We start from the raw sequence: 10,735 nt of genomic DNA, 5'->3' as shown, positions 1-10,735 counted from the left end.
AGATAAATTTTTACTTAGCGGCTGAATCATTATTATTTCCGCGTTTGATTAATCCAACATAGAATTTTCTTCAAAATAAAATTATCTTCTTACTTATTTATTTTCATCATTTATCATTTTATTGTCAACAATTTTAATAAATAGTTTATTTGATGTATATTTAAAAAATATGTACAGAAATTTTAAAAATAATGAAATGATGATTAAAAGAAAGTGCTTTAAAAGTGAGAATAAAGCACCTTTTTTTCTAAGGCAAAAGGAAGAGAGCAAGCAACAATCTTACAGCGAGCTGGGAGCAGTGCCGCTAGGCCCCACCTGGTCCAGATGTCACATGATCTGCAAGCCTCAGGGAAAGATCGGTTGGTCCAGACACCACCAGATTGTTTGACCATATGGTCAACAAAATCTTCAAACATTGTGGTGGTACTGATATCCACCTGTCGTCCCTTGACTGGTGGTCCTCATGGTACTCTGATGGGCCCATGCCACACCCTGTCATTTACACCCGCACCAACCTCACCTCCATTAGTGATGGTGTAATGGCAACTTTGAGACTAGGAACAATTTCAAGAAACTTCAAGGGTCAGAGGTAGGACCCAATCCTATGTGGGTGCACTTTCCGAAACCTCACCATTTAATTAACTGGATTTGACAGAACCCTTTCACGTCCGCCATGAACTTTGTCTGCGTCCCTTCTGTTTTTTGGCGGGTAAACCTACATTTTACTGGTAACAACTGTAGAAAGCATTCACCATTTCCCGCTTTACTCTGTGATTTGGAGAACGCAGCATTAATGCCTCAAAAGAACAAAATTTATACCTTTACACACGTTTATCCACCCCCTAGGGTTTTGTCTTATTTTATGTTATGTTGCTCACGTTTCACTACAGCAGAGAGAGAGAGTAGTGAGCAGTGAGTAGTGAGAAGAGACAAAGAGGGTTTCCTTTCTGGGTTTTCTTTGGTTGCTCCACTGAAGAAAAAAATTAGGGTTTTAGAAGCTGAATGTGGGTTGTCAAGGCCTGAACTTGTCTGGGTCCCTGGAATTTAATGGAATTTAGTTGTGGATTTGAAGACCCTTTCGGTTCTGCTTTCATGGGGTGGTTGTAGCTGGAGGGTCCGAGCTCTGTGAAGAAATTGCAAGGGGAAAGGGTAGGTGTGAGCTGTGATTTCAGTGAGTTCAAGCCTCTTGTTCTTTGTAGTTTTGCTGCTTTGAAATAGTATAAATCTCTCATGGGACACTTCGTAGGGAGCCACATTGTTGTGTTTCATCAGGCACGGTGGTTGTAAGAAATGCAGCTTCTTCCGGAGGTTAGATCTCTGAAAGTGACTCTATTTGTGCTGTGTTTGTCAGTCATTTAGGGTGTTGGCTCTGTCTCTTTTGCAAAAATTGTTGTTTCTATGAGCTGTGGCGTTTTTTCTTTTTCCACTACCACTTTGTTGGGAAGGGAATCAGTCTCCTGAAGAAGCTCCGCCTCGCATGAGTTTGGGAATTTAGGGTTTTGGTTTATCATTCTTCCGGTCAAAATGCTAAGTAGCTTAACACAGTAGTTTATGTTTAAAGCTGTAGCGCTTACTTCCCACGTTTGTTTCTTTCCGAGGAGAAATGTGGTGCTTGGTTCCTATATTTGTTTTGCGTTCGATACTTTGACAGCTTGGAAGCCCCATTTTGTTCTACACATTGAGCTTATATCTTGCTGGAGTGAAGCCATTTTTAGTGTGAGTGATGACGCTTTTCAAGCTTTTAGTGGTATCCCTGGTTTTTGCCTCTGCCATGGGTCAACTTCCTTCGCAGGACATTTTGGCACTGCTTGAAATCAAGAAAGGAATCAAGCACGACCCGACTGGTTATGTCCTTAATTCATGGAATGAGGAGTCTATCGACTTCAACGGGTGCCCTTCTTCTTGGAATGGGATTGTCTGTAACACTGGCAAAGTTGCTGGGGTTGTCCTTGATAACTTGGGTCTCTCTGCTGATGCAGACTTGAGTGTTTTTTCAAACCTCACAAAACTTGTGAAACTCTCCATGGCAAACAATTCGATATCAGGAAAAATTCCTGACAATATTGGCGATTTCAAAAGCCTGGAGTATTTGGATCTCTCAAACAACCTGTTCTTCTCGTCTTTACCACAGAGATTGGGTGAATTAGAGAACTTGCAAAACCTCTCCTTGGCTGGGAACAACTTCTCTGGTTCAATTCCTGATTTCATTTCTGGGCTTGCTTCGATTAAGTTATTGGACTTGAGCAGCAACTCCTTTTCTGGGCCATTGCCATCATCATTGACGAAGCTGATGAACCTCGTGCACCTTAACCTGTCTCGTAATGGGTTTGTAAATAAAATACCAAAAGGTTTTGAGCAGATTACCACTCTTGAGGTGCTTGACTTGCATGGGAACATGCTTGATGGTCATATAGATGTGGAATTCTTTCTTTCGTCTAGTGCTGTCCATATTGATTTTAGTGGGAATTTGCTGGTTAGTTCTACTTCGCAGCAGCAGAAATTTCTACCTGTTATATCCGAGACGATTAAGTATTTGAATCTTAGCCACAACCGTCTTGAGGGGTCACTAGATAAGGGAGGCGAGCCCATGGAATTTCAGAGCTTGAAGGTGTTGGATCTCAGCTATAATCAACTCTCTGGAGAATTGCCTGGATTTAATTTTGTTTATGAGCTCGAGGTCCTCAAGCTCAGCAACAACAGATTTTCAGGGTTATTTCCTAATAATCTTCTGAAAGGAGATCCATTGGTGCTAACTGAGTTGGATTTGAGTGCCAACAATCTCTCAGGTATCTCTATAACTTTTAATCTCACTTTCTTGTAAAAGCTGCTTTTATTTTGGTGCCAAGTTGGTGGCTAAAAATTGTTACATTTTGTTTGAAAGTTAAGACATCTGTTTGCATGGAAACTGGTCTTGACAGCCACTTCTGCTGCCATTAGTTATTCTTAAGAGGGTGTGACTACTCATCTCACATTCAACTTCATTCTTCAGGGCCTATAAGTCTGATCACATCGACAACTTTGCACTTGGTTAATCTCTCATCAAATGCACTCTCAGGTGAACTTCCATTGCTGATTGGAAGCTGTGCTGTACTAGATTTATCAAATAACCAATTTGAAGGAAATTTAAGCAAAATTGTCAAATGGGCAAATATTGAATTCCTTGATCTCAGTCAGAATCGATTGAAAGGGTCCATCCCTGCGCCATTTTCGCAGTTTCTGCGCCTGAATTATCTTAACCTCTCACATAATTCCCTTACTAGCTCTCTCCCAAAAGTAATTACACAATATCCCAAGCTTCGAGTCCTTGATCTGAGTAACAATCAGTTAGATGGATTGTTTCTGACTACGTTGCTAACATTACCCACCTTACAAGAGCTACACCTTGAAAACAATTTATTTACTGGTGGTATTGAACTCTCTTCTCCTTCTTCCAGTGAATCTGATCTTCGAGTTCTAGATATTTCTGGTAACCGGATTAGTGGTTATTTTCCTGATTGGTTTGGTTCAATGACCCAGCTTCAAGTGCTGAATCTTGCTAAAAATAACCTCTCTGGTTCTCTGCCTACTTCCCTGGCTGACATGAAACCACTAAGTTCCTTAGATATATCCCAGAATCATTTTACAGGTTCTTTGCCACCCAACTTGCCTGACAGCCTTGCAAGATTAAATGTATCCTACAATGAACTCTCTGGTGTTGTTCCAGAGAACCTTAGAAGGTTTCCAAGTTCTTCTTTCTACCCTGGGAACCCTGGATTGGCTTTTCCAAATAATAATGCTCCTGGCTCAGAAAATTTTCCATCCAGAAATTCTAGCAGGAAACCAATCAAAACTTTTGTCAAAGTGGTAGTGATAGTAGCATGCATAGTTGCTGTGGTCATTCTGATCTTGCTCGCAATCTTTGTACATTATATCCGTGTATCAAGGAGGCCTCTGCCAGAACATGTTACAAGCAAAGATATCCTGAAGCCACCCCCAACAAGTACCTCCGGATTCAGTGGTAGGGACAGCAATAGTCCTCTAGTGGTTGCAGCTGAGGATCTTATGACTTCACGAAAAGGATCATCATCTGAGATAATCAGTTCCGATGAGAAGATGGCTGCTGTAACTGGTTTCTCCCCATCAAAGAACAGCCATCTGTCCTGGTCACCTGAGTCTGGAGATGCGTTCACTGTTGAAAACCTTGCAAGACTAGATGTCAAATCACCAGATCAATTGGCTGGCGAACTGCATTTTCTTGATGATACAATAACATTGACACCTGAGGAACTCTCAAGGGCTCCAGCTGAGGTGTTGGGGAGGAGCAGCCACGGGACTTCTTACAAGGCAACACTGGATAATGGCACTTTCTTGACTGTGAAGTGGTTGAGAGAAGGAGTCGCAAAGCAAAGAAAAGAATTTGCTAAAGAGGCTAAAAAATTTGCAAATATCAGGCATCCTAACGTGGTAGGCTTAAGAGGGTATTACTGGGGACCCACACAGCATGAGAAGCTCATTCTTTCAGATTATATCTCGCCTGGAAGTCTTGCAAGCTTTCTTTATGGTAAAATTTTACTACTCTGTCTTTTTGAGTGTTCCAATTTTGGTTTTACAACTATTTCAAATTAAAGAGGACCTGTTCTATTTCTTATTCAGCCCGTTTACTACTTTTATACCAAAAAAAAAAAAAGAGTTCATTTTGATGTTTTCATTGAGTTGTTCTGCTGCGCAGCATTCTGTGTGGTGAATAAGTCCTTATCAAAAGTGGTCATAAAATGGCTAAAGGTTTTAAGGTTCAAAAAATGAACTCTTTGTGTTTGAAATAAGCTTTCTTTAGGATTGCATTATTTGCATTTAAAATTTGAACTTTTTATTTGGATGAAATCTATGTGGCATTTATGAGTTGCACTTTTTATGGCTTGAGAATATGGCGGCATTACACTCTAGTACCCAGAATAAGCTCATGAAATACCTGTTTCATTTATTACACCTGTGCTGTTCAAGCTTTCATAATTTCATCTAGAGGTTCTAGTTATCCATTTTAGTGAAAGGAAAAATAATATAAAATTTGGGTACAAAATCCCTTCTATTACAAGTAATTTGTAAATATTAATATTTCTCGATGTAATTTTGCATAAAAGCCTTTAGGCCTAGGATGTATCGAAATCTATGAACACTAATTTCACTACCTCACCAACTGATTTTTTTATTGTAAGCTTTTAATGTGCTGTTGAAAAGTGCATATAGTTCACAATCAGGTACTGTTTAAAACTTTTCAAGATCCATTCATTTGGTATTTGTTGTATCTGAAAAAGCAAATTTCATCCCGCAGAAAGGGGGTAAAGCTCTGCACTTGGTGGTCTCACCAAATAAGTTTCACTAAATCTTTGCAAAGATAAATTGTTGGTTTTTAAAACATCTGTAAAGTAAAAATTATGCATCTATTGTGAAATGATGGATAAGGTATGGAAACCTTTTATGATCCAGCATCAAATTTGTAAAGATTTTGCTTTTCTTGTAAGATGAACACTGGCAAAGGGTAATTTGATATGTAATCCTGAATCGTGTGTATAGTTGGTTAAGGTTTTTAAAATTAAATATTAAAAGGTGAAGGTAATGCGTGCCACTGACTTGTTTGAGTGTGGTTATGACAAGTTTTTAGACTCTGCATGCAGAAATGAAGGTATTTGTTTTTCAGCAAGTCTAAAGACAGGACACACAGCTCTTGTTTAGCTATTGATAAGCCATTTGATCCGATTAACTATTTTAGCCTTAGGTTCACCCTTCACAGTGTAAAAATATGTGGAACTTCAATCCAGACTAATGAATGTGGTTGATCATATGGTTATTATAGGCCTCTATTGTTGCATGATAAAGTGTTGTCCTCAGCTAATTGACTGGATTTATGGAATAAATCAGAATTTTTAATTCAATTCTCATTATGACTCAAAACAAGATTATATGGGTCACTCGATGTTCGTTCAGGATTTTAAGCAACACACCTTGCTAACTTGTTTAACAAACTATGCCACATTTTACTTTTGTTTCTATATATAATTTTTTGTTGCAACTAACCTGCCTGCCTGCCACTCTTTGCCTCTCCCTACTCGAGGGTTTTCTAAAGAAATACATGGCATATGTTATGATCTTTATCATGCTTGTTTATTATTTTGCATGGCATACTTCTGTGGCCTTTTATTGTTTATGCTCCAATGGAAACAAATGTTGGTGTTTTTACATAAATTATGGTTTAGAAACTAAGAGCAGGCCGCCATGCTTTCAAATAAACAATGCTCCCTTTGTCTGCAAAATAGTCTATTTCTTTATATTTAGGTAAAAAGGAAAAGTATTCCATTTCCTTGCAATTGGGCGGCATCTGATTGCATTTCTGATAAATTTTTATTTTCAGATCGGCCAGGAAGAAAGGTCCCACCATTATCTTGGGCCCAGAGGCTAAAAATTGCAGTTGATGTCGCACGCGGGCTGAACTATCTCCATTTTGATCGTGCACTTCCGCACGGCAACCTCAAAGCAACAAATATACTATTAGATGGGCCTGATCTTAACGCCCGCATTGCTGATTACTGCCTACATCGCCTTATGACCCAGGCTGGCACCGTTGAACAGATTCTTGATGCAGGCATATTAGGATATCGGGCACCAGAATTGAGTGCTTCCAAGAAACCATTGCCCTCCTTCAAGTCAGATGTTTATGCTTTTGGAGTGGTACTTCTGGAACTTTTAACAGGCAGATGTGCTGGGGATGTGGTTTCCGGTGAGGATGGAGGTGTTGATTTAACAGATTGGGTGAGGTTGAGGATGGCAGAAGGTCGCAGCTCAGATTGTTTTGATGCTGCGTTGATGCTGGAAATGGGGAACCCGGCAGCAGAGAAGGGAATGAAGGAGGTCCTTGGAATAGCTCTACGATGTATACGCTCAATTTCTGAGAGGCCGGGTATCAAAACAATATATGAGGATCTTTCTTCCATTTAGTCTGTTGTAGAATTGTTCTGTGGACCTGAAATTTATCTGGGAATCAAATATCTCATTGGCCTCCCATTTCTGAGTCTGATGTTTTGGGATTTTGGCGTGACCTGCTAATTAGATTAACCATTTTTGTAAAAGTGGGGTACTTTTCAAGGAATATTAACTTTTGAAAATTTTTTGTGGTTTCCTGCTGCCTTGGGGCCTTGGTTTTGCAAAGCATTCCATTGAGTAAAATTTGCCCAAGGCATTGGCAGGTGAGATGATCTTCCACCCAGAAAGTGCAGTGCTACCCTATAATAGCTGCTTTATAAGACTCAAAACTGAATACAGGGCATTATACACACATGGTAAATTCATTTTAGACATGTTTGCTATTTGCTTAATGGGGTGACCTCAAGTTTTTGTGCTTGCTGTTTGGAATATGGTACAAATATATAAGAAAAAAACTTAAATACAAATCAAACACAAACACGATTCATAGTTAGGTTGAGACATGATTATCTCTCTTTGGAAAGAGATTCAAGTCCTTTGTGGTCTTTTTTTTTATTTTATTTATTTATTTAGTTTTTCTTTCCGGCTTAGCTCATGAAATCAATGTAGCATAACTTCATTTTGACTTATCTCTTTGGATATACTCGCTCGATTTGAGTTGTATGATTTTACCCAATTATGTACAAATGGAAGTCTAAACTGCATAAAGAATACTTTTAAAGTTGTCAAATTTTCTATATTTAGATGATAGAATAGTATGATAAGAGTGATATGAAGAAAATTGTATGTAGAGATATATTTTAGAGTCAATGTCTTAGGGTATTTATAGGCATACAAGACCTAAAAATAAGGTCTAATTAATATATTGAATTTAAGGAATACAAAAAAATTAAAACCTAAATAAAAATATATCAAACACTAATGTATTGCTTTTGCCAAAGGCTCGATTAAATAAGAATCCTATTTCAAGGTACATGCCATTTCTAAAGACTCAATTAAAAATCTAACTTCAGGATATATGCCCTTTTCAAGGACTCTAATTGAATAAAGTCTAATTTCAGGATGATTAATCTTTTTTGATAATATAAAATCAAAATAAACTAACAATTCGCTCATTTTAATATTATAAATGTAACATTCATGTAGAGAGTTTAACAACCAAAGAAGGATAATTATGCATAATGAAGATGTGTTCTCCATTGAACCTTCACTTAATGAACAATAATCTTTACTTTAGAGTCAATGGTTATTTCAGACTTGAACTATGACTACTTAAGGGAAATAAAGTATAATTGCTCAACCATAATGGTTCATATGTTGACATGAGCTTTAATAGCGAGCACCTTTTTTACCTAGCGCTTATGTTAATTTCATGAACACATTTGAGAATAGCTCAATTCTCATGCTCACATATGTAAAATTTGTCAATGGTGCTCTTGTAACTCTAACATCCTACTCATAAGAGATATAAATTATCATTAAGAGTCTTACAACTCAATTTCTTTAGTACAAGATAAATGCACTTACACCATAGGGATGAGTTTAAGATAATGCATTTCTTATAACTATTATATGATTTATTCTTCAAATTGAACCCAATTATAGAATCTTTGGTCCTTGAGTTGGGTATCCTCATATGTGGTTTATGATTTGTGGGCTTCAATCCCATCATCCCCCTTAATGTATTTCAAACCCTTTCTTTTGCAAAGGTCTTAGTTAATGAATCTGTAAGATTCTCAATATATCTTATATAATTCATATTAATGATGCCATTACTTAAATATGATCTCATAGTACTGTGTTTCCTTCACTCTACCAATTATAGCAATGTTATCACAATTAATTAGGATAGGTGGTATTGGCGGTGGCAAAACAGATTAACGGGCCGGATTCAGGTGTGTCATAAACGAGTCAAGATTAATCGGGTTTAAGTCGACCCATTTATTAACGGGTGACTAATAGGTAAACCCAAACCCGCCCATTTAATAAAGTCGTTTTAAAAATATAATTTATTTATTTTAAATTTTTATGACAATTTTTTTTTAATAAAAAAATAGCACTCCTTCTCCTTCATTTTATTTATTAATATTTAAATAAAAAACCAAAAATGTAGACCAAGATTCCAAGAAGAGTAGAACACTAGGTGTGCCCTGCCGCAGCCTACAAGGGAATCAGGAGCAGAGATCATCTGAGGCTTTTGCAATCTGCAGTAAGTGTAAATATTTGAGAAATCACCAAACATTAACGTGGGTGTGAATACTATATTTATAATTACAAAAAATAATTACAATTAAATGATACCGTATATATAATGGAAACTAATATCCTAAAATGAATGAAATATCTACAATTATAGGGGTCAATGCAGCTATATTTGGGAAGCCTTGGTGGAATGAGCTATGTGATCCTCAACACTCCCCCTCAAGTTGGAGTAGATAGTGATCATACTCAACTTGCTCAGTAAATGGTTGAATTGTATGGGTTCGAGTGCTTTCGTGAATAAATCCGCAGGCTGCTGACTTGTGGGTATGTGAATAGTTTAAATAACTTGGTTTTGGATCTTCTCCCGTACAAGATGGCAATCGATCTCTATATGCTTTGTTTGCTTGCAGAAAACTAGATTAGATGCGATGTGAATAGCTGCTTTATTATCACAATACAACTTGATTGGTTGTGGGTGAGCTATTTGGAGATCGGTCAAAAGTTGCTTTAACCAAGTAATTTCACAACAGGTTGATGCCATAGAGTGGTATTCTGCTTGAGCTGAGGATCGTGAAATTTTTGTTTGCTTCTTAGTTTTCTAAGAGATTGGTGATTTTCCTAGTAAAATACAGTACCTAGTAACAGATTGCCGAGTATCTCTACACTGAGCCCAATCGGCATCACAAAATGTATGTAATTGTATACCACTGGAAGCTGACAAAAGAATTCCTTGCCCAGATGACTGTTTGAGATAGCGCAAAACCCGACGTGCTGCATCCAAGTGGAAAGTTCGAGGCTTATTCATGAATTGGCTCAATGTGTGCAACACATATGCCAAATCTGGTCTAGTGATAATCAAATATATCAGTTTCCCAACCAGTCTTTGATATGAAGATGGATCCGAGATAAGTTCTCCATCCATCTCACTAAGTGCCAGGTTTGGTTCCATTGGTAGATTACATGGTTTAGCCCCAAGGAAACCAGTCTCTTCAAGTATCTCCAAGGCATATTTCCTTTGTGACAAGAAAATTCCAGTTTTGGAGCGAGCCACCTCTATTCCAAGAAAGTATTTCAAGGGACCAAGATCCTTCAGTTTGAAGCATTCTCCCAAGTATTTCTTAAGTCCTTTTATTTATTCCAAGTTGTTTCTTGCCAAAATAATATCGTCTACAGAGACCAAGATGATGGTGAAACTTGTTTCATGGGATCGGACGAACATAGAGTAATCTGCTTTAAATTGCTTATAACCAACATTGATAAGTGTGAAAGATAATTTAGCATACCATTGCCTAGATGCTTGTTTGAGACCATATAGAGACTTGTTAAGCTTGCATATTCTGGTCTCCCCCTTTCGTCCAAAACCAGGAGGAAGATGCATGTAGACATCTTCATCAAGATCACCATGTAGAAAGGCATTATTAACTTCAAGCTAAAAGAGGTGTCAATTATGGGCAGTAGCAAGGGTGAGGACAATGTGAACAGTGACCATCTTGGCTACAGGGGCAAAAGTTTCAGTGTAATCAAATCCTTTCTTTTGGTTGTACCCTTTGGCAACAAAGCAAGCCTTGTAGCGTTCTAC

General features: G+C 37.8%; 1 protein-coding gene across 1 annotated transcript; it reads left to right on the top strand.

The window, feature by feature from the left end:
• The first annotated feature begins 719 nt into the window (after positions 1-719).
• LOC131160338 (LRR receptor-like serine/threonine-protein kinase GHR1) lies at positions 720-7,136 on the top strand. Its single transcript, XM_058115931.1, has 3 exons — positions 720-2,786; positions 2,990-4,540; positions 6,386-7,136. The coding sequence occupies exons 1-3, from the start codon at positions 1,724-1,726 to the stop codon at positions 6,967-6,969; spliced, it is 3,198 nt and encodes a 1,065-aa protein (XP_057971914.1). The 5' UTR covers positions 720-1,723; the 3' UTR covers positions 6,970-7,136.
• The last annotated feature ends 3,599 nt before the right edge of the window (positions 7,137-10,735 follow it).

This window comes from Malania oleifera, chromosome 7, assembly GCF_029873635.1.
Source record: "Malania oleifera isolate guangnan ecotype guangnan chromosome 7, ASM2987363v1, whole genome shotgun sequence".
NCBI classification, from domain to species: domain Eukaryota; kingdom Viridiplantae; phylum Streptophyta; class Magnoliopsida; order Santalales; family Ximeniaceae; genus Malania; species Malania oleifera.
This window is presented reverse-complemented; position numbering and strand designations above follow the sequence as displayed.

Bases quoted from the DNA above. Each gene is read 5' to 3' on its own strand.
- LOC131160338 (XM_058115931.1), top strand. From the start codon at position 1,724: ATGACGCTTTTCAAGCTTTTAGTGGTATCCCTGGTTTTTGCCTCTGCC. The intron at 2,787-2,989 runs GTATCTCTATAA...TTCATTCTTCAG, and splicing joins GAGTGCCAACAATCTCTCAG to GGCCTATAAGTCTGATCACA. The intron at 4,541-6,385 runs GTAAAATTTTAC...TTTTATTTTCAG, and splicing joins TCTTGCAAGCTTTCTTTATG to ATCGGCCAGGAAGAAAGGTC.